Below are 24,822 nucleotides of genomic sequence, written 5' to 3'. Positions count from 1 at the left end.
ATTAACATGTATGGTAGACAAGGCAAACACCTTAAAAGTATATAAGAGTCAACTCGCTGCTATGCCACCTTCTGATTCTTACCGGATTTCTCTGGCAGTCCAGTTGGTAGCTGACGGCGTACAGGGAGGGTATTGGACGGGTAAGGGTTAGCAAAGAACCCATTGCTGCTGAGAGAGGATTCCGTTCCTGGAGAGCAGGCAAATCCGGCGTCCCTGCGCCCACTACACAGGCTCTCATCTGACAGTGTCCTGTGTATGGTCTTCTGAGGTGACTGGGGAAGAGAGTATGTAAAAGTGTTAAAGAAAGGCCAGGGGCGATCTCATTACTCTGAACAAGCGAAAATAATACAGACATGAAACAGGGCCAGAGAACACAATTTCCCCTAACTAAGGGGCTGCCCACATGCTGCTTAATATATACTGCCCACCCCCACATGTGGTTCAAATACGTAGACGATAGGGACTCTAGTGAAGGAGATTGTGTGGATTGTGATACACAATGAACAAAATGCCTGAAGAATGTGCTAAACAAAAAGTGCTGCAAGGCTTGAGAATGGTATCACCAACCACAATGTAAGGTCAACACAAGACAAAGCCCAGCGCTCCTGTGCCTGATAGGAGGACAGAAAGAGAAGGAGATTCTACAACGTAGAGGAAATGCTGTTCCAACCATCATATGCAAATGAAGCCAGGGCTTTCTATGTGAGTAATGCTGGGTACACACTGACAGATATATTGGCTGATCAAGTGATTGGCCAATATATCAGGTGCCCGTCGGCCAGTGTGTACCAACGATATATCTGAACGACATCGTTCACAGACATATCACGTCGGCTCTGCTGCATAGCCGATGGCAGATATATCTGCGGGGAGGGGGACGGGACACACTCCCGGCCAGCGGATCCCACGGCCAGAGACAGATGATGGTCGTACAGTGCGTATGAACGACCATCATCTGTAGATATAACTGTTCAGTAGTGTGTACCCAGCTTAAGGATAAAGGTGTGGGGATTAATGTGTAAGGAGCCTACACCTTTCCTTTTCTTGTTACATCCCCTGAATCTCCACTACGTTGTAGACGAATGGCCTTCTCCTTCTGTCCTCATATCACACACAGGAGCGCCTTGGACTTTTTTTTTGTTGTATTGTAATAACCAGCCTGGAGCCACAGGGCAAAGTTCCTGAATTGGGGCGCGATGCGGCTCTTTTTGTTAGGTGGTGTTACCCTGGGGGGCTGTATTACGGAGGGTTTTCTAAATGTGGACAACCCGCTTAACGAGGGAGCAAAGATCCAAAGCAATTAGGTAGCTTCCCTAAAGTAGTGTATTTCATGGGATAGTCTAACTTAGCAATGTAACGCAGGGTAGTCGTGGGAAGTGGGCATTAATAAAAGATGAATGCATACAGATGTAGAGTAACACTGAGCACGGCACTACTGCACGCATGCAATGCATACTTACTCCCAAAGTAACATTTTGAAATTTACTGCAATACATTTTTTGTCCTCTAGCAGGAGTGAGATTCCGGCAAGTCTGCCTGCCTGTATTTTCAAAGTGGCAATCATTTGTGAGGCAAAACCAACCTGGTTTTGCCTTTTAAGTGATTGCCGCTTTAAAAAATACGATAAGACTTGCCGGTAATTGACAGTTACCACTGAGTAATTAAAAAACAAAAGTCCACTGCCCAAATGAGCCCCAGCACCCTACATCAGATCAGTCGGTATAGGGCTGGTGCCTTGATGGGAGAGTGGCAGCACAAACAAACAAACGGAACCTTTTAGACCAATAGAACTAGTATAATGGATATGAAGCATAAAACCTCCTGTACACTATACAAGAACAGTAGAAAATTATAAATAACACTACATTTTGAAGATCCCATAAAAAACGGATTGATGTTCTCTAGTATAGTGGTGGTTGGTATCTGCAGTCCGCTATAGCACGAATGGAAGGGTCTTGTAGGTTTCATATACCAGTGACGTGTTTTGTCAATACTATTGCTTTGTCAAAGATGTAAAGAGTAGCGAAAACTACTTTGCAGAATCTTCAATTACCACTTTAATGACTATAAAAAGAAATCTTTTTGATCCGTCATTGTACAAATGGCAAAAAAAAAAAAAGTAATCTTCCTTAAACCACTGTAGTTCAAATCAGAAGGTAAGGAACGCATTACAAAAGCAACCTACCCAACTTATGACGAATGACAGATGCATAAGGAAGGGCTCCCCCTCACCACCAGCCAGTCACTAGCAGGTAAAAATTAATAGAAAGGAAAAAAAATGATGATGATATAATTTTATTGTCCCTTTGGACTATGACGGATTTAGAAAGAAGAGTTTTCTTAGGTTAAGTTGTGGACAACTTTCTTCGATTGTAATTTATTTAATTAAAAGTTTAAAACCATATGTGTCTTTTAATAATGGTTTTAGTTTTAGGATAGGGCATGCAGTTTAGAGACTTCTGTCCATTATCTTAACCTTGGACTGGTTCTCAAAACAGCAGGTGGGGGGACCCAAAGCCCCTGACCTCCCAGTCATCTCCAATAGGTAGCACTAGTGCTGGTTGATGATGTTGGAAAGAGCATGCTGCCCGTCATAAAGAAAAAAAAAATTCACATATATTTTAAGTTGAATTGCCTGAGTGGTGGTAACTGTCACTCTCAGTTCTTGCATTGCCTGAGTGGTGGTAACTGCCACTCACTTGCAGTTCTCTGCCATTCAGCCATGTGTTTCCCCTCCAACTCAGACCGTAGGCGTTACATCAATTTAAACGTTTTCATTATTTATGATCTGTATCATCTGTCACTGTAAGCTGCAGCTCTCTCATTGTTTCAACAGCAAATCATGTGCTTAGCCATATACTGTAGCATTACAATGAAACAACTTCATTTTGCATGGGGCAGTCATACTGCTTGGGCTCTGCATTGACAAAAAAAAAATTTACATGGGGGTAGAGTGAAATTACAGAATAGTTAGTATCCTGGACAGTTTAAAGATGAGAAACAAATTTTTGAAATGGTAAATTTGTGAGCAGGAAGCCAGCGTGATGAGTGACGAGGGTCGCTGGTACAAATGCTAATAAGGGAGAGATATCAAGCTGTTATATTAAATATGAATTCAAATTGAAACATTTCTGCTAATAGAAAGTGTATTAGTAGATAAAATGAAATGAAGGTTTATATTTTGATAGTGGATCTGATTCCGATGTGGACGGATTTAGCATGGCTGCGGCGTCTTAACATATGCGCAAAAGCAGCAGGAGGCTTCTGTCATTCAAAAATGCCTCCTGCGTGCTTCAGTGACCCGCAGCGATGTCCTCATATTACTTACGTGACCATCGACCATCTAAGTCACCCTCAGGTGGTTTCACGCTGACGAGGCCAGGAAGTCTGTGTTGGAAGATGCAGACCCTAACACGAGCACAAGCGCAAAACGTGCGACATGCCTCCGTTTTGTGAAACGGACCCGTTCGTCACCCCATCACCGCCCTGCAAATGGCGCAGCCCCACCATTGGATATGTATGTAAACCATCAGAATTGCGAACAAATCTGAATCAGGCCCAGTGTTAATATTTAGGACATGGTCAATAAGACCATAGCAATAACAATAACTGGGCCAAGACCATCACATTCCCAATAGGCCAATTGGCCCCAGTGATTCCTACTGAGTATGATGCTGAGCACAGAGAAGGCCTTTTAGTATGTAGGATTTAGGAGGAACACCTCTACCTGCTACACAATAACCGAGACTAATTACCTTACTATAAAATCTACATTATAATGCTACAGCAGAGAAGGATTTGGTGTATTATAATGAGTCTGTGGAGAGCACCCTCACCAGAGAAACGGCTACCGCTGTACGAATGATAAATGGATGACATGAATATCTATCCAGGCGGAATAATGGCACCAATAGACAGACACACGGTGAAGAAGGATGTTAGTACAGCATCTAAAAGGGTGTTCGATATGAGTGCCACTTTGATAGTAGCGAAGAGAGAGTCTTGAAGAGCGTAACATTGCTATTGGAGGGATATGGGAAGTCATATGGAACAGATGGAAAGAGAAGGACGGAAGAGGAAGACTGCTGTGCAAACACTGAGGGGTGAGCAGAAACGTTTAGGTAGTGTGTTGGGAAGACGCAGGTGAGGGTACAGGAGATAGGACACTAGGAAAGGCAGAGAAGATAGTACAGTGCAGACGTAGAACTACAACAAAGGGCAGAGCAGAGCGAGTAAGGACCAGCAATGTGCAGGGTTCAGCAGACCACACGTCTCACCATGCAGTCCTGCTCCTGCTCCGGCCCCAGGTTGTCCATAATGATCAGTCTCTTCAGATCATCCTCAATAGTAGACTTGTAATTCTTGCGAGGTGATCGTAAGTCTCTCAGAGAGGCCCGAAGCCTGGGCTGGCCAAACACGTTCTTTGTGTTCAGGTCTACTTGTCTGAAACAGAAAGACAGCCAGATCAGTCACAGGGATGAACTGACACACACAATACACAGCTCCAGGTGCACTCCAACACAAAGACACTTACAATACAACAGGACACATTCATAACACCAGGTGCACTCCAACACAACACACAAAGACACTTACAGTACGTACAGGACACATACACAAGCTGCAGGGCTCTTACACACAGCAGATGTTCATGTAATCCGCTCTCCCACATTTTGATGTTACCGCTGACCTACATAGTTCAGACACACAGGGAAAACCCGGGACTCCAGATGACTAGTATTACTGTTCTAGTGGTTGTGACAAGTGCAATGGGCAATTACCACCATGGACCAGAGAAATCTAATAATAGGAAAGTTTAATGGGTTAATAGGGTCAGTCACATGATGGAACACAGTGACCTAACGATATTGACAAGTTTAAGAGGTTAAAGGGTCAGGTACTGTTTGGAAACAAAGTGATAAGTAGTATCAAGGGTCCTGCTAATGCAGAGCAATCTGGAAAGTGGTAAATGACCAATGTAATTAGGACTCCACTCTGAAGGGCCACATTCACCATCTGCTGAATCTCTTATAACAAACTACATTTTTACCACGGAAGTACAGATAACTCCACTTAGAACAAGATGAACAGGTTAAAGGATCATATTTAATACGAGGAAGAAAGTAAAATGTGAAGTCCTGTAGTTGTGTCAGTCCTATGTAGGAATAATGTGACTGAGTGATAGTGAGTGAGAGCCTGGATGAAGTGAAGTCCTGTACTTGGTGTAAGAGTCAGTCCTATGTAGAAATACTGGGACTGAGTGATAATGAGTGAGAGCCTGGATGAAGCGAAGTCCTGTAGTTGGTGTAAGAGTCAGTCCTATGTAGGAATACTGGGACTGAGTGATAATGAGTGAGAGCCTGGATGAAGTGAAGGCAGTCCTGTAGTTGGTGTAAGAGTCAGTCCTATGTAGGAATACTGGGACTGAGTGATAGGAAGTGAGAGCCTAGATGAAGTAAAGTCCTGTAGTTGGTGTAAGAGTCAGTCCTATGTAGGAATACTGGGACTGAGTGATAGTGAATGAGAGCCTGGATGAAGTGAAGTCCTGTAGTTGGTGTAAGAGTCAGTCCTATGTAGAAATACTGGGACTGAGTGATAGGAAGTGAGAGCCTAGATGAAGCGAAGTCCTGTAGTTGGTGTAAGAGTCAGTCCTATGTAGGAATACTGGGACTGAGTGATAGTGAGTGAGAGCCTGGATGAAGTGAAGGCAGTCCTGTAGTTGCTGTAAGAGTCAGTCCTATGTAGGAATACTGGGACTGAGTGATAGTGAGTGAGAGCCTGGATGAAGTGAAGTCCTGTAGTTGGTGTAAGAGTCAGTCCTATGTAGGAATACTGGGACTGAGTGATAGTGAGTGAGAGCCTGGATGAAGTGAAGGCAGTCCTGTAGTTGGTGTAAGAGTCAGTCCTATGTAGGAATATTGGGACTGAGTGATAGTGAGTGAGAGCCTGGGTGAAGTGAAGTCCTGTAGTTGCTGTAAGAGTCAGTCCTATGTAGGAATACTGGGACTGAGTGATAGTGAGTGAGAGCCTGGATGAAGTGAAGTCCTGTAGTTGGTGTAAGAGTCAGTCCTATGTAGAAATACTGGGACTGAGTGATAGTGAGTGAGAGCCTGGATGAAGTGAAGGCAGTCCTGTAGTTGGTGTAAGAGTCAGTCCTATGTAGGAATACTGGGACTGAGTGATAGTGAGTGAGAGCCTGGATGAAGTGAAGGCAGTCCTGTAGTTGGTGTAAGAGTCAGTCCTATGTAGGAATACTGGGACTGAGTGATAGTGAGTGAGAGCCTGGATGAAGTGAAGGCAGTCCTGTAGTTGGTGTAAGAGTCAGTACTATGTAGGAATACTGGGACTGAGTGATAGTGAGTGAGAGCCTGGATGAAGTGAAGTCCTGTAGTTGGTGTAAGAGTCAGTCCTATGTAGGAATACTGGGACTGAGCGATAGTGAGCGAGAGCCTGGATGAAGTGAAGTCCTGTAGTTGGTGTAAGAGTCAGTCCTATTTAGGAATACTGGGACTGAGTGATCGTGAGTGAGAGCCAGGATGAAGTGAAGGCAGTCCTGTAGTTGGTGTAAGAGTCAGTCCTATGTGTAGGAATAACGTGACATATAATGCAGAGAAAACTTTAGTCATTCACATCAGTCCCTGCCCAAATGAAGCATACAATCTAGATTCCCTATCACATGGACACATACAATAGGGTTTATTTATTTATTTGTCAGAACACAACTTATCCTACCATTATGTTTTTGGAGTGTAGGAGGAAACCCAAACAAACATTAGGAGAACTTACAGACTACACACTGATATATCTTATATGTGTAAGCTTTTTTAAGATGTAAGATGGTCAGTAATATTTAATTGTACTCAACATGAAGTAGAATCATCATATCACCATGACACCAGTCAAATATAATGCATTAGATTTACTAAGTACAATAATATATTATATTATTCTTTCTCAATGAAGGGACCAGTCTCTATCCCATCCATTACAGTGGTATGGAAAGGGGCTACACTTACTTTTTGGGTTCTGTAAATGTGGTTGGTCTTTGCGGTGCTTCCTCTGGCTTTTTCCAGCCAACTGGAATCTTATTCCTCATGTTCTGACGAGAGAAGAAGGATTTGGGCACTGAGCTGGACAGCTGGAAAGAGCTGGATTGTGACATCTGCTGGTTACGGGAACCCTCTGGGGTTTTAAACATGTTGGACCTACAGACACAAACATTCTACATTTACTACTTTGGATAAACGGACAATATACAATCGGAGAGTCTGATCTTCTCTGTCTTTGTGTCTTACTGGACAAGAATTCCTCACATTAACTACACACCACAGGCATCAACACTTTCATATTATACAATACAGGGTTTGATCTCTTCTCTTCCCTACACACTATAAAGGGTGGAGGTCTGACCCACTACACGGTACAGTACAGGAACAGATCTCCCTCTAGCACTGTCCATTACAGCCTGATCTCAACTCCAAAACGGAGAATACATGGTCTCCTCACACATTGCACACAACAAGGTCTAACCTTCCCCATAATTTGCAATAAACCATCTGATCTTTCTCACAAACTATACAACACAGGATCTTTCCCACACTGCACACCAGAGGGCAGTAGTGGGCAATAAGCAGCCCTCCAGCTGCTGCTGAACTACTGTATACAACCCATCATGCCCTGCTACAGTTTTAGCATCGACCAAATAGCAAAACTGTGGAAGGGCAAGCTGGGTTATGTAGATCTACAACAGGAAGGGGGGGACATTTATTTCCCACCTCGGCTGATCTACCTCCCACACTGTGCTATACAGGATCTCACCAAGCAGTGTACAGTACAGGGTGCAATCTCTCACCCCTACACCACACACTATAGGGGTCTGATGTCCTTCCCTCACTGTGTTATATATGATCTCACCGAGCAGTGTATAGTACAATCTCCTTCCCCATACTGCACATTATAGGGGTCTGATCACCCTCCCACACTGTGGTATACATGATTACACTCTGTACTGTACAGTGCTAAGTGTGATCTCCTTCCCCACACCACACATTATAGGGGTCTGATCACCCTCCCACACTGTACTATACATGATTACACTCTGTACTGTACAGTGCTGAGTGTGATCTCCTTCCCCACACCGCACATTATAGGGGTCTGATCATTCTCCCACACTGTGCTATACATGATTACACTCTGTACTGTACAGTGCCGAGTGTGATCTCCTTCCCCACACCGCACATTATAGGGGTCTGATCACCCTCCCACACTGTGCTATACATGATTACACTCTGTACTGTACAGTGCTGAGTGTGATCTCCTTCACCACACCGCACATTATAGGGGTCTGATCATCCTCCCACACTGTACTATACATGATTACACTCTGTACTGTACAGTGCTGAGTGTGATCTCCTTCCCACACCGCACATTATAGGGGTCTGATCACCCTCCCACACTGTGCTATACATGATCACACCCAACTGTGTACAGTACAGAGTATAATTTCCATCCCACAATGCACATTACAGGGGTATGATAGCTCTCCCATACTGCACTCTACATGATTTCACTCAGCAGTGTACAGCACAGGATGTGATCTCCTTCCCCACACCGCACTTTATAGGGGTCTGATCTCCTTCCCTCACTGTGCTATACATGATCACACCCAACAATGTACATTAGTGTGTAATTTCCTTCCCACACCGCACATTATAGGGGTCTGATCACCCTCCCACAGTGTGCTATACATGATTACACTCTGTACTGTACAGTGCTGAGTGTGATCTCCTTCCCCACACCACACATTATAGGGGTTTGATCTCCTTCCCTCACTATGCTATACATGATCTGATCTCACCCATCACTGTACAGTACAGAGTGTACTTTCCTTCCCACAATGCACATGATAGAGCTCTCCCATACTGCGCTCTACATGATTTCACTCAGCAGTGTACAGTACAGGATGTAATCTCCTTCCCCACACAGCACTTTATAGGGGTCTGATCTCCTTCCCACACTGTGTTATACAAGAATTGATATCACCCAGCAGTGTACAGTACAGGGGGTGCAATCTCCTTCCCTACACCACACCATAGGGGTCTGATCATATACAATATATGATCTCACCCAGCAGTGCATAGTACAATCTCCTTCCCCACAGCGCACATTATAGGGGTCTGATCTCCTTCCCACACTGTGCTATACAAGAATTGATATCACCCAGCAGTGTACAGTACAGGGTGCAATCTCCCTCCATACACCACACACTATAGGAGTCTGATCTCCCTCCGACAATGTGCTATAGATGATCTGACAGTCTGTATCCTCTTAAATATAGGAATCTTCCTCACACAGTACATCACAGGATCTTCCTCTCCCCACCCTACACCTAACTACCGTACCTGGACTCATTGTAGGCTTCTCCCGCGCCGTTACCCGGTGGGTACACTTTGGATCTGTAGCCTTTGCCAGAGGACATCTGATCTTTCCTCTTGTCCCGTGAGCAGTCATGCATCCCAGGGTAGGTGGAACACGCCACTGGTTTCTGAATCTTCTCCCGGCGAGGAGCTGGCCGGGTTGTTTTAGAGTGCTGGAAGTTAGGCTGGGAAGTGTCAATGCCACTGTCATTTGATGTGCCCTTGGTTAGGGGCTCTAGGTCTATTTCTGGCTGCTCCTGGGGCTCAAACCATCGCTCATCGCTCTGGTTGCTGGAGGCAGTACTAGACAAGGTGTTACTGCTAGAGTGACTGGAGTACTGCACCTCTCCCTGCAAAGTGCGAAGAGTAAACACACCAATGAGTAACGGACACTAAGTACACAAGTATGAATAGCGAACGTGTACTGGATTACTCACCCGTGAATGTCGGTGAGGAGAACTCTTGCCAGTCAGCTCCTGTCTGTTTGGTCTCTTGTTCACACTGACTCCCGCCCGGGACTGCGATGGTATGTGCCAAAGAGGCTCTGGAAAAGCAAATACTGTCGTCACACCTACGTAGCTGCATTAGCAACAGCGAATAATTAGAAGCTGTATGTTAATTAAAGAGGTTGATGTTGGGGGGTGGGAGCTGTATCTGAGAGTTATATGCAGGATTTACACAGCCAGCAGTTCCTCGATTCACTTTCTCTTGCAACGTCTTTATTAGAAGAGAAGGTTAAAGGCATGACTAAGGCAAATGAAATCAGTCACTGAATTAGCCGCTCACAAACAAAAAGCAGCTGTATTTCCCAGATGCAGCCACAAGGCCCTAGTGATGCACGTTTGTTAACATCATGCCCAATGTCAGACTGTTACAATAGATTGTTAACTTTCATTTCCACGTAGGACTGAGGGCCTGATCCAGAGATGGACGCAATGGCGATTCCGGACGCAGATCGAGCTATTGTTGCCATCGTGCATGCGTATAAGTCGCATTGCGATTATGGACGCTCAGAGGAATTCATCGCAAAGTGAGTGACAGGCAGTCAGCGTTTGGGGAGGTTTACGGAGGAAGGGAGGGGGGGTGGTCAGAAAAACACAGGTGTGTCCGACCGTTTAAACGCTGTTACATGAGCGCGCATAAATTAGCCCTTGCGATCTCCTACGTAGCATGAGAGCTCTCTGCGTGTCAGGAGAGCTGCCGACTCTGCGGCTGCTCAGAACTGCCGCAAGGACGAGATGGCTGTTCGATGGGCGTCGGTGTTACCGATATTTACGCAGCTAAACGACATCGTACCCATATGAGTAGACAGCGGTGGGCGTCCTTATGCTGGCTGTGCTTTGGCAGGCATTAGCAATTACTCGCAGCTGCGTTCCGTGCGATCGCATTAGCGTCCATCTCAGAATCAGACCCTGAAGACGCACTATCGCGCAGCCTTGTCTTCCTGTGATTAAAAAGTTCATGGGTTTATCCCACACCCGATTTCATGCCTAACTCAACATACACATTCCCTATGCTACATCATGAGTGGTGGGCAATTAAGGACAACTGAACTATTCAATCTCCAATCCTCTACTCCTCCCTTCTCACCCACCCAGACTGTTCCTTGTATCTGGGACCGTAAAATCCTCTACATACTCATGTGCTTTCTACACTATTCCCAAATGGTACGTATTAAGTTAAGCAGTCACACGGTCCATAGAGAGTTTGTCACATGACCCAGAGAAAACGAGTCACATGATTCACGCTCACATTCCATTGGCTAGGAATGCTACTATTTTCACTTAATGCATTCCTGTGACACTTAGTGTTGCTGTTACTCTACATTTCTAGAAAACAAGGCTGATCTGTTCAGGGGAAAGGCATTTTGGCAATGCTTTTATTGTCTCTGTCACATGTAGAAGCAATAATGTGTATTCCATGTTTTGCATCAATTTTTGCATGCAAAGGACTCACGAAGTTATTAAAACAAGGACAATACTCTATTTGTGCGGAGGTGACCTTTTCCGTGCTCTGACTTAATTACAGATATCCTCAGGGATCACTCATTAAGAGGACTTCATCATGGCATATGAGAAAATAAAATGATTAGTCACACAGATCCAGCTCTTCAATCACATGCCTAAAGACACAGACCTTTCCATTGTCCCACACATATGTTTCACTAGATGGCGCTGTAAGTACAACATTCTGCAGTATGCTGGTAAGTGGTCCGTAGCATGCATTAGATTTCCCGGACAGAGAGATTGTGATATCACTATATACTGTACATCACTGTTAAGATGTCAGCTATGTATCTATTGCAGTTATCTCACCAGGTTTATGCCTGTCTGAGGCCATCTCCTGACTGGACATCCCATCTTGTATGCAGTAAGGTTCTATCTGTAGAACAGATCGCTGAGGTGTGCCAAACCTGCAACACACAGAAAACAAAGTATTGTTCTGGTTTCCTGTAATGATCAACCTGCCGATAACGCCTCACACTCATTGGGAAAAAGAGCTACATAGATAAAACAAATCTTAGGGGTCAATCCTATTGGATGCGAATTGCGAGTTGCTATTTTCTCTTCGACTTCGCATAGTGAATTCAATTTGCAATCCAATTAGCAACTCGCACTGAACCAGTTAGACTGAATTCACAATTTTCCATTCACACCTACCGAAGGGTGAGAGATGGAAAGGAAAATCTTATTTTATGGTTAAAATGTCAGGACACTGTGCTGAAACCCTTGGACAGCCCCCCTAATGACTAGTTAGACATTTGGAAGTTTCCAATTAGCTTAATTAGTCCAATAATTACATGTCATTTTTGGGGGTAAAAAAAATGTCCTCAAATTACCCCCGAGTCATCTTTTTTTCGTTAGTTTGGGCACCCCAAATTTAATTGTGTTTTAATCTATTTTTTTACAATTTTTCAAGGGGCCCACAAAGTACCCCCAAATCACCTTTTTTCTTCTTCATTTTTCGTGTAATTTGTTTGAGATTAAACAAAAAAAAAGGTTTATAATTTTTTTTGCGTTTAAAAAAATAAATACAAAACACAAATCAGCCATTTAACACCATTTAAAAACCTACAGTGCCTTCCTAATGCCCACAAACAGCATTCTATATGGTCCTGCTAACAAAATTATCTATTTTAGGGGGTCCAGGATGGTCTCCACACTTTTTTATGCACTTCTCACATCTCATTTGGCAGTGAATTCGCACCCCTCCACTGTGAGTACTGCGAATAGCCATTTTTTTATTGTATTATAGAGTTCCCGGGAGTGCGCATTAGTGCGAAGTCTGCTAGTTTCAAGAAACAAACTCGCTACTCGCACCTAATAGGATTGACCCATTAGGTTTAAAAGCGCACTTTGTAGCCATCAATGTATACTACAGATGAGCAATGACATTAAAACTTACTATTTATACAGATATTATATACTTTATTTAGCACAACATACTATGTATATAATACAGGGTTATCTCAGTGAAACTGATCAGAGAGAATCCTGTATGATGCACAAATTATGTTAATATAATAAAGTATACAAATAGGTCAGTGGTTATAATCAGCGAATTCTGATACCAAGCACTACCGAGTTTTCATTAGAACGTGTGTATTTTAGGGAATAATGTACCCATTAATGAAATTAATGGTATTCAGGTGTGTGTGGCCTGTATTAAAGCACTTGGTCTACAACCTTGTAATTTTATATGAAAGCGGAAATCCGTTTGTGACTGCTAATATATCTATATACTGTCATTTACAGTAACAAGAACATGATTATATATAGAATGAACAGAAAGGGGTGGGGAGAAGTTCTAATCACATGTAGTTCTAGGCAGAGAGTGTACAGATTAGTAAGAAGAATAAACCCTGGTAACGTAATGTCAGTCCACTGATGATATTTTCAGACAAAACTGCGCTGGCACTCTAATATCTTCTAGTCGCAGGATACGGGCCAGCGGCCACAAATACTATACACTTGTAACATAATGTGGAGCGTACAGGTCCTGCAAGTGACTCAGGACAGTGACATTTACCCTATGAACCTGTAGGGGAGGAAACTGGTCAGATTTCTCAACAGAGCAGTCATTAACGATATCACATGACCGATCTCACCTGTCCGTATTCGGCATGTGTCGGCTGTATCCTGTGCCGGTGGAGTTCGGTGTAGAGAAGCTCCCAGTAGGGTGTCTGTAAGGCTGCCCTTTTTCCATTGCTGTTGGGGATGTGGCGACATATGGTGTCTCTGGATAGCTCACTGGCCTGTATACATAGAAATTACTTGTATGAGACGCTGCCGACACATGTATAACTCTCTCAGGGCCTTCGGGCATCTCCGCCCCGGTCACACCTTTCTCAGCTGTCTCCCCGGCACACGCTGTGCCAGTTTTTCAGGATTAAGGCTACCCTGATAATTGCCATTTCCTCTTACACGTTCTGTGATCCCAAGCAAACTTTACTTTTCACCGGAACCAACACACAAAGATAGATAGATAATGACATAGTATTCCCTTGCACTACCCCTCCAGTCAGTATTTAGCAGGGTCCAGGAGATCACCAGAACATCTAGCAAAGACCTTTGGTGATTACCAGAACACTGCTAAATATGAATAGTGTGGTGTAAAGTACAATTAAAGGGAAAGGAGGATTTATACTAGACTTCTAAATCATAGGGAAAACCATTTCAAAGAGTAAGTGCCATATTGGAGAAAAGTTACCAGATACACTACATGTGGACGCCCGTTCTAATTAGGGTGTCTGGCCAATTCAGCAACACCCATTACAAACATGCAGTGGCGGAGCGGGGCTCTGCATCGCCTTGTGCATGCCCCACCTCCCTGAACACGTAACGCCATGATGTCACGCCTAGAAGGTGGGGCCGCCGCACCTGGAAGTAGAGCACTGCCTGTAGCTTATGTGTGCCAGTTCTGCAGCAGAACTAATGTCTGCAAGGTGCCGTACTCTGCAAGCCAAATGCAGGTCACATGGGGCAGCAACAGTGCCGCCCCCAGGTCCCTGCGAATCAGCACAGCCTTGTACCCCTTAGTTACGGCTCTTCTAACTGGTGAATAAAATCAAGCATACAGCCAGGCAATATCCATAGTCAAACATTACCAATAGAATCGGTCCTACTGAAGAGCTCAGTGACCTTCAACATGTCACTGTGCTTTTCAGAAAATTTCTGCCATGCTGGAGCTGCCCTGGTCAACTATAAGTTCTGTTATTCTGAAGTGGAAACGTCTAAGAGCTACAGGGTCCGGTCTAAAGATCTACAGTAAAAAGGTAGACAGTGTCTAGATAGACACCAGATGTTAGACAGTCAATAGGTCGACCGGGACAAAAATGGTCGACACCAGTTTTTTATTTTATTTTTTTAATTAGGGTTATGCACCAAGGGAAGGGTTAGGGTGAAGATTAGGGTTAGAAAAACAACAACCACCACCATGTTGACTTTTTGACCCTGTCGACCTATTGACTGTCTAACATCTGGTGTCTATCTAGACACTGTCTACCTTTTTACTGTTTTTATCTTTTAATCCACACCCAAGAGCTACACTCCGTGCACCATGCGCAATGCCAAACATTGACTAAGTGGTGTCAAGCACATTGCAATACGGAGCAGTAGAAAAGGAAATCTGGGTTTGGCGGATACGAGACCAGGCCGATTGTAACATTCTGTGGAGGATGAATAATGGACCGGGCTGTTTTTTTATGGTTAGGCCTGGGCCCTATAGATCCAGTGAAGAATAACCTAAATGAAACAGCATATAATGATATTTTAGAGAATTGTGTGTTTCCAACTTTGTGGCACAAGTTTGGGGAAGGACCTGTCTCAGCAGGACAATGCTACTGTGCACAGAGCGAGGTCCATCAAAAGATGGTTTGCTGGTGCAGAAGAACATGATTGGTCTGCAGGGAGCCCTGACCTCAATCGGGTGTGGTATAAGAGATTGAAAAGGATATAGGTCGACAGGTACAAAATGGTAAACACAAAAAAATGGTTGACATGTTTTTTGATTTTTTTTTGTGCCATCTTAAGCCTAACCCTAACCCTCCCCATGGTGCCTAACCCTAGCCCTCCCCCAAGTGCCTAACTGTAGCTTAACCCTAACCCTCCCCCACTAGTGCCTAACCCGAACCGTCCCCTCCGGCAGAATAACCCTAGCCCTCCCCCAAAGTGCCTAACCCTAACCTTAAAAATGTTGCATAAAAATTTTAAAAATGTGTTGACAATTTTTATGTCAACAATTGTGAGACGACCATTTCAACATGTCGACCTTTTATCCGTCAACATTTTGCACTGTCGACCTGTTGTACCTACTGACATTTTGTACCGGTTATCCTACAGCATGTTGACCATTTGGTGTCTACCTATTCATTGTCAACCTTTTTACTCTCAACCTGTCACCCGGATATAACCTCAATCCCATTGACACCTTTGTAACAAAGCACAGACTACGAGCCAGGCCTTATTTTTTGGCTAAACTGATGCAAATCCCCAGTGTCATGTTCCACAATCTAGTGGAAAACTTTCCCAGAAGAGTAGGGGCTGTTATAGCCATTTTTACCAATGCCATATTAATTTCCATTGTGTTAAAATTAGATTTTCACCAACCACGTGTGTCTGATGTTCAGGTGTAAACATAATTTGGGCCATGTAGTGTATACTTAGTGCCACTGCTGGTTCATGGTTTCAATTTCAACCTGGGACATGTGTGTGGAGTTTGCATGTTCTCCATGTGTTTGTGTGGGTTTTCTGCAGGTGGCCAGATTTCATCCCACAGGTCAAAAATATACTAAGTTAAAAGGTTCTAATAAATAGGTTCTAATAAATATACTAATAAGTTAAAAGGTTCTTAATGTGTGGCACAGAACTTAAAAGGCCTGATTCATCACGCATCGCAACTGTAAGCGTACGCCGATCGATGGTGCGTAGTGCGCATATGCATGAGTTAGCATTGCGATTGCACTGCGATCACTCAAAGAAAAAAAGCCATCGCAGAGTGAGTGACGGGAAGTCAGGGTTTGGGGGTGGTGACAGGAAAGTGGTCGAAGAAACGCAGACGTGCCTGTCTATTTGAACGCTGTTGCATGGGTGTGCATAAATTAGCCACAGTGACAGCACATGCCGCTTGTGTACGAGGTTAGCAATTTCTGAGTAAGCTCAGCCCTGCTGTAATTCTGCGTGAGGGGCCGCTGTTACTCGATGTTCTCGATGTATGCACAGGACTGGAAGGTATATCGGATGTGAGTTAGCGGTAGTGAGCGTCTCTATGCGGACTGTGCGATGGCATTCATTAGCCTAGTTTCGCAGCAGACCTCCGTGCGTAATCGCAGCTGCAAACGTAATGGCGATCCGTAGTGAAACAGGCCCTTAGACCGTACCCTCCAATAGGTATGAGACTGATGTGAATGGCTAGATATTCTCTGTAAAACACAGTGTAATATACAATATTAGTATAAGGCCAACACGCTGCTTCCACATACAGTAGTTCTATGTAATGGATGTTCTCTATACGTATGTTACGAATAGCCAAGGACAGACAAAGTGAGATGCTGACTAGAATGGACTTGATACAGTTAAGATTACTTTGCTAAAAAAGACATAACCCTTACATTAAACACTTTTCTTAGTTCCCACACACACAAAAAAAAGAAAGAAAAAGAAGTATAATAAATAAAATAAATGATCTATTCAAATGAAGCATCATGGTCCATCACAACACAAGACCTACTTGTTAGGTTAATAATGAAATAGGGATGTATGCCCCTCCAAGAATGTTGCAATGAGGGGGGCTCACTCACCTCCTGCTGTTGTGCAGCGGCTGGGGCTCTCGGACAGGCACTACCTGAACCTGCTTGGGCGTCCGGTTGAGCGACGGCGCGTAGTTAGATGTGACCCCTTTCTGAGGAGGGTTGGCTCCATGCTGGGTGGTGGAGCTGGTCCACTGCCAGGCTGCGTTGCTGCGAAAGGGAGGTCGGGAAGCAGAGGCGGCAAGATCTGTGTCCTTGTGGTCCATAGAACAAAGTTCATAAGACTCGGACCATCCCCTATGGAGATAGCATAAAGAATGTTCCGTGTGTATGCGTCTCACATGTACAGGCAGAATGTGAGCACAACCCCCCACGGCTGATCCGTAACGTTACTAGAACAGTCTGCAGCTATCTGTGTGTTACAACTTGTCCAGCTAGGGTTTAAACGGGAGTGGTTTACTAACGAGCTCTGCAATAATGTCCCTCTCTCCCTGACAAAAGTGAAGGTCTCTCAAAGCAGTATACAGTTCCATATGACGGACATAAATCACCGCACACTAAATGGTAAGGACAGAAACTTACATACAATGTAAATATAAATATATGTATGTTCAGAATAGAATACTCACTGGCACCGTATGTGCACTTTTACATGTGCTATATAAAATAATTTATCTGTGCCACAGTAATCTTACAAAACCAATGGCAACATATAAATAGCAGAACTGTAAGTGTGGAGAGATCACAGAGAGCAGAGTGTGTATGTTTCCATTCATTCCATCCAATAGGTCTCAGTATATCCAATACTACCTTCCCTACTTTATATCCCTCCATTTATTACACCACCACTCTACATGTCTAGTACACTACTCCTACTACAGTTCACCCAATTTATTACAATGCTACTCAGCATATTTAATACTCTGTAATAAACAGTGGGATCTGTAGTAGGTAACAGTAGCACTCAACATATGTAATACTCCGCTCCCTACTACAAATCCATGGGTTTATTACAGTACCACTCAGCATATTCAGTACTCAGCTCCCTACTATAGATCCAGCAATTACAGTACCACTCAGCATATTCAGTAATCAGCTCCCTACTATAGATCCAGCAGTTTATTACAGTACCACTCAGCATATTCAGTACTCAGCTCCCTACTACAAATCCAGCGGTTTATTACAGTACCACTCAGCATATTCAGTACTCAGCTCCCTACTATAGATCCAGCGGTTTATTACAGTACCACTAAGCATATTCAGTACTCAGCTCCCTACCATAGATCCAGCGGTTTATTACAGTACCACTCAGCATATTCAGTACTCAGCTCCCTACTATAGATCCAGCGGTTTATTACAGTACCACTCAGCATATTCAGTACTCAGATCCCTACTATAGATCCAGCGGTTTATTACAGTACCACTCAGCATATTCAGTACTCAGCTCCCTACTATAGATCCAGCGGTTTATTACAGTACCACTCAGCATATTCAGTACTCAGCTCCCTACTATAGATCCAGCAGTTTATTACAGTACCACTCAGCATATTCAGTACTCAGATCCCTACTATCGATCCAGCGGTTTATTACAGTACCACTCAGCATATTTAGTACTCAGCACCCTACTATAGATTCAGCGGTTTAATACAGTACCACTCAGCATATTTAGTACTCAGCACCCTACTAGAGATGAAGCGGTTTATTACAGTACCACTCAGCATATTTAGTACTCAGCACCCTACTATAGATCCAGCGGTTTAATACAGTACCACTCAGCATATTTAGTACTCAGCTCCCTACTATAGCTCCCCTTGTGTATTACAGTACCACTCAGCATATTTAGTACTCAGCTCCCTACTATAGCTCCCCTTGTGTATTACAGTACCACTCAGCATATTTAGTACTCAGCTCCCTACTATAGCTCCCCTTGTGTATTACAGTACCACTCAGCATATTTAGTACTCAGCTCCCTACTATAGCTCCCCTTGTGTATTACAGTACCACTCAGCATATTTAGTACTCAGGGAACTTGAATGAACACTAAGTACCACTCATCATATTTAGTACACAGCCCCTACTATAGATACCACTGTATATTACAGTACCACTCTGCATATTTAGTAATCGGCTCCCTACTATAGATCTCTCTATATATTACAGTATCACTCAGTATATTTAGTATTCAGCTCCCTACTATAGATGCAGCAGTTTAATATAGTACCACTCAGCATATTTAGTACTCAGCACCCTACTAGAGATGCAGCGGTTTATTACAGTACCACTCAGCATAATTAGTACTCAGTTCCCTACTATAGATACCTCTGTGTATTACAGTACCACTCAGCATAATTAGTAATCAGCTCCCTACTATAGCTCCAATTGTGTATTACAGTACCACTTAGCATATTTAGTACTCAGGGAACTTGAATGAACACTAAGTACCACTCATCATATTTAGTACACAGCTCCCTACTATAGATACCACTGTGTATTACAGTACCACTCTGCATATTTAGTAATCGGCTCCCTACTATAGATCTCTCTATATATTACAGTACCACTCAGTATATTTAGTACTCCGCTCCCTACTATAGATCCAGCAGTTTATTACAGTAGCAGCCTTCATTCTAGCACCCTGCACCTGTCAAAACATGTGCAGTTCATCTTTTCTGCCTGGGGCTTTGCTCTCTGCTCTGGTGCTTCTAGCACGCTCAGCTGATGCAATAAACTTCTGATATACAGCCCAGAGTGTGCTAGAAGCACCAGAACAGAGTGTGACACCCCAAGGCAGGAAAGAGGAACTGCACATGTTTTGACAGGTGCAGGGAACTTGAATGAACACCAAGTACCACTCATCATATTTAGTACTCAGCTCCCTACTATAGCTCCCCCTGTGTATTACAGTGCCACTCAGCATATTTGGTACTCAGCTCCCTATTATAGACCCCTCTGTTAATTGCAGTACCATTCAGCATATTTAGTACTCAGCTCCCCACTATTGATACCTCTGTGTATTACAGTACCATTCAGCATTTAGTAGTCGGCTCCCTACTATAGATACCTCTGTGTATTACAGTACCACTCTGCATATTTAGTACTCAGCTCCCTACTATAGATACCACTGTGTATTACAGTACCACTCTGCATACTTAGTACTCTGCTTCCTATTATAGATCTCTCTGTATATTACAGGACCATCCAGCATATCAAGTCTATTCTTCTACAAAAGTCTCTTACTATGTGGAAGATGTATCAAACCTTCTAAAGAGGACAGGTGGAGAAGTTGCCCACAGCAACCAATCAGCTCCTAGCTATCATTTTATAGAATGTATGTGATAAAAGATAGTAACTGACACAAGATTGATGCTGCAGGCAGCAACTGTGTAGCAAGGAAGTAGAGTCTAATGCCTTGTGCACAAAGGATCAATGAACTAGCCCTAAAGAACATAAAACACAAGGTAAAAGAAGCTCCTTTCAAGTGCTCATCGTGCTGGATGGACAACACGCACTCCCCCAGCTCCACCATCAAAGGCATCACTATCATAACACCAGCCAGGAGGTCCACTATACACCGCTTCCAGCACATTCAGGTTTAAAAAGTACAAAGTTTGAGATAAAAGCAGAGTAATTGTAAAGGACACACATTGTGGAACACAGAAGCGTCTTACCTTCGTGGTACCCCATCCTCATGTGGGGGTATGATCACCACCTTCACTGTGACTGAAGTGCGGAGGAGGTCAATCATCTGGTCATGAGTAAGGGTCACCACAGCCACCTTGCATATTTCTACGAGTCGGCTGCCCTGGCGCAGTCCAGCCTGCCACGCAAATCCATAGTCCTCCACCTCTGCCACCGTGCCGTCATACTTGACATGGAAACCGAGCTGACCCAGTCCGTTGCGACGCAAGGTCATGTCCACTGTCTCGCATCCCGTGGTCATGATCTGAGGAGATGAGAGGACTTACTCTCCTCCCTAAATTACACGTCATTCCCTTTGTCGGTTTTCCCAGAAACCATGATTATTATTATTATAGGGCAAATATATTAGGTTAAAATTAGATGGAAAAGGGGCAATTCAATTCTCCGCCATGTGCCTACGGAACTCTGCGGCGACGTGTCTTCGCTCATTTTTGCTTACCGATATAGGCAGTAATGCGGCAGCCGGACATCTTGTTGCCACGTGACTGGGAATTGCATTGCCCCCCTAAAGGTCTTGGAAGTGTGTTTTTGATTTACACTCAATGCTCCTAGATGAGGATGCTATTTATAGGTTTATCGCTTGGTAAATACTCCAGCAATGTTTGTCCAGTCTAGAACAGAAGGCATTTGGCCACACAACCTTACTCACTAGTTAAATGTACGCAGAAGTGCTACACTACTGTGACCAGCGCGATAAAACACAAACCAAGGACCAGGAGCCTACTTTAAGCACAACCGGAAATATATGTATAAAACTGCAAAGATTGTAAGGTAAAATAATACCAGGAATAAAGATAAAGATCTTTGCGCCCATTTCTGTCGCACCAAGGTGAACTCTTGTGGGTTAAATTCCACAGAAATTAAAATACAAACCAAGTACCTCACTTTATTTTAGGATATTCACACTTTTGTTGGGGGGCCACTTAGGTGCAGAATTGGCGATTGTTGCTCCTATGTTCTAGGTGAATTATATATGCTGCTGTACCTGGGTTTGTACATAAGTCAACAACATTTAGGACCTACTCAAGCATTACTTATCTCAGGATGCTAATGACAAAACCTGAAATATTACACATTGATGAAGGTATTCATAACCATCAAGGCAATGTGCAATGTTTAGGGCTGTGGATGCCTTTATTATGGCCCGGCACCCCACCCAAATTTCCATTTATGTTTTTAATTAGTGCAGCAAATCGCCAGGTTCCTACCAATATTATTTGTAGCCTGTAGGTACAATACTTGTTCCAGAAATGGTCTTCAAATGTAATTAGCCGCCAGAAGGGAGGTCGCCTTGGCATGAGATACAGACATTCACACTGCTCTCAACAACGAGTACAAAGAATCTCGGTTTAATTCCAGATATTATATTACATAGCAAAACTGCTGAAATTATACTAATTTGCTACTATGCAAATATGTTCTTAATGTTTAAAGAGAGATCACTCTTGGCTTACACAGTCCCTAAGCAACCTTGTGTGTTTCCTCTCCATCTGAGCTCCATTCGTTCAGCTAGGTATCCCACACACCACGTGATCAGCGTTATAGAAGCATATCAGACGTGGGTTTGCAAAGACGTCACTTCTGGAATAATTAGCGCACGGGCTATACACATGGACGTTTGGATCAGCGCAGGTAAAATGTAGCGGTGGAAAGGAGCACTAGCTCCATGTACTGCTAGCATTGCACCCAGCCATACTTGTGTGCGTGCCCCCAGCATGCCGCACATAGGTAAACCATTTCTTTTTCAAGCATCGGAGATAATTTCAGCTATGTTCAATGCTAGCTGAAAGAACGAAGCTCAGGTAGAAGTCTTTGTATAGTAGATGTCCGGGGTAATAATTACCCGCGATTTAGAAGGCGTGGATATTCTTCATTTATGTAGAAAGCCCAGGCATGGGATATAAAGATGTGGATATGGAACTAAAGAAAGGTAGTGATGGTTCCTTCTCTCTCCTTTCATTCTCTATCTCACACATCCTCTCTCTTATCACCGTGCGACTCCATGCAGCATATTCATCCTGTGTAGAGCAACACTGTGCGGCTTTCACTGTGGTCCGGGACAATCCAATGGTAGGTAACTAAACGGGTCCACTCAGATCTAAACCATGGGCAGGTTAAAAGTAATGAAGTCTGCCAGAAGCCGCTCCCAAAGGGGAGGGGGGTCGGGATAGAGATCACCGCTACATTATAATGTATGAATGTCTACAGTATCACATGGATAAAAGTGCCTACCAGCAAGAGCTGGAAGTGCCACAAACATTCCTGGTACTGAGTTAAAGCTTCAAACATTTTTAATGGTGTATATGTGAGGGAGATCTTCAACCAAAGTCTGTTGTATATATGCTGGCTGGCTTGATGGTAAAAATTATATAGCATAAATATTGTATATTAATATACTATGCAAGCAGTAACAGAGCAACCGTTTTTAAACTGGGAAATTTAAAGCTCAACTTTAAATGGCATAAGTGCACCCATCAGATCTATTTATTGGCTTATTACATATAACATATATGGGCCTTTGCTGGCAGACTTTGCGGGTGATGAGGACAGACCGCAATGTCCTAAATTGAGGTTATATTGTCGCATTCAACACCAGCATATAATGGAAATGCTTATGTAGGATATGATAATGGATTATGGATTTTTCTAAAAAACCACTGGTATAGTTTGATTTACTATATGCTTTTATTTATTTACATTTAAAGAGTTCACTCTGAAATCACCCAGTTAGAGAGGACGCAGCACGTAAGCAACATTGTTGTCTAAGTGAAGATTCACTGACCTTCAACCTTTGCACGATCTCCCGGATATCTTCCCCGTTACCGTCTAGCGTCCGTATCAGAATATGATCACCCCGGCCATAAAAGATCTTGAGGGACAATGGTTCTGGCGTCCACCCAATTACATCAGCACAATAACAGTTAAAGACCACCTCCTTTGTGGCAGTCTCAATCAGGACCATAAACTCGTTGGAGATGCCTAATGCACACTCGGTCTCAGCGGCTTGAGAGAAGTCTTGAGCCATCACTCGCCAACAAAGGGCGCCGGTACTCTGCAGTTCGGCACCAGCCCGAGCCTTTGTCCTCTCCTTCTTCTTGGAAGTCAAAGAGATTAGGTTGAATTTACCCGTGGTATCAATAGGAGTATTGGTAACATAGTTCTCTGCCAGGTCCTTTAGGTATTCCTGCCTTGTACGGGTGGCCATAGTGTGGAACTTGTCCGACTTGTGTGCTGCATTCTCTGCATTGATGACTTTGGCCAGAAGAAAGTCACGGAACACATCAGATTTCCGGAATTTGACACCATTGGGAATTGGTGGACCAAAGGGAGGGACATCTTTGGATCTGGTTACTGCCACCCTGGGGATGAATCCAAACAGTGTTATTAAAGAGAGAGACAGCATAATTAAGGACAGCACCAGATAAAAAAAAAAAAAAAAGGTCCGGGCTAACAACTAGAACCCACCTATAGCTGACGTTCTCAGTGCAAGGGTCATGTGCACGGACAATGATGAAGACATGTTGGAAGTGGGAACGGATGTTCTGAGGGGTAAACGGAAGAGCTCCCGGCTCCTGGAAGATGATCGTCACAATATCGTTTCCGATATGTCTTTTCCGAAGAAGCTGGAGTGAGAGATATGTTAGTAAGTCGCAATCAAGAATGGCCAGGTCCAGAATTAGAAGGAAAACAATAGAATATATGTTTTTCTTGCCTAAACCATTTCAAACATTCAAAATTATTATTCCTTTTATGTGTGTAACTTCTATGAAAAGTTACGTCAGTACTGCATAGATGAATGGCACTTAGGTACAATACAATATCTTGTGTAACATACAGAAACCTCAATGTTGGATGGATTAAGTCCTTATAAAATCCCTTTATTTGTTCATGCTTCGCAGCAGCAATGCTTATTGTAAATTGCATAGGAAAAGAGTAAGTCTGTTCCCAATCAGCATAATA

At 43.6% G+C, this 24,822-nt stretch overlaps 1 protein-coding gene across 8 annotated transcripts in view; it reads right to left on the bottom strand.

The window, feature by feature from the left end:
• Positions 1–24,822, bottom strand: part of SIPA1L3 (signal induced proliferation associated 1 like 3) — a 119,086-nt gene that overhangs the window by 2,931 nt on the left and 91,333 nt on the right. For all 8 annotated transcript variants that reach the window (XM_088450162.1, XM_088450167.1, XM_088450165.1 and 5 more), the window contains 11 exons: positions 24,328–24,485; positions 23,645–24,221; positions 20,832–21,106; positions 17,215–17,460; positions 13,525–13,671; positions 11,732–11,829; positions 9,854–9,960; positions 9,402–9,766; positions 7,017–7,205; positions 4,278–4,443; positions 83–272 (listed from right to left, as the gene is read on the bottom strand). In XM_088450162.1, the coding sequence (XP_088306288.1) occupies positions 83–272; positions 4,278–4,443; positions 7,017–7,205; positions 9,402–9,766; positions 9,854–9,960; positions 11,732–11,829; positions 13,525–13,671; positions 17,215–17,460; positions 20,832–21,106; positions 23,645–24,221; positions 24,328–24,485 (2,518 nt within the window). The remainder of the gene's footprint in view (positions 1–82; positions 273–4,277; positions 4,444–7,016; positions 7,206–9,401; positions 9,767–9,853; positions 9,961–11,731; positions 11,830–13,524; positions 13,672–17,214; positions 17,461–20,831; positions 21,107–23,644; positions 24,222–24,327; positions 24,486–24,822) is intronic.

Source organism: Taudactylus pleione, unplaced genomic scaffold (genome assembly GCF_031769625.1).
Source record: "Taudactylus pleione unplaced genomic scaffold, aTauple2 ptg000507l, whole genome shotgun sequence".
Classification (NCBI taxonomy): Eukaryota; Metazoa; Chordata; class Amphibia; order Anura; family Myobatrachidae; genus Taudactylus; species Taudactylus pleione.
This window is presented reverse-complemented; position numbering and strand designations above follow the sequence as displayed.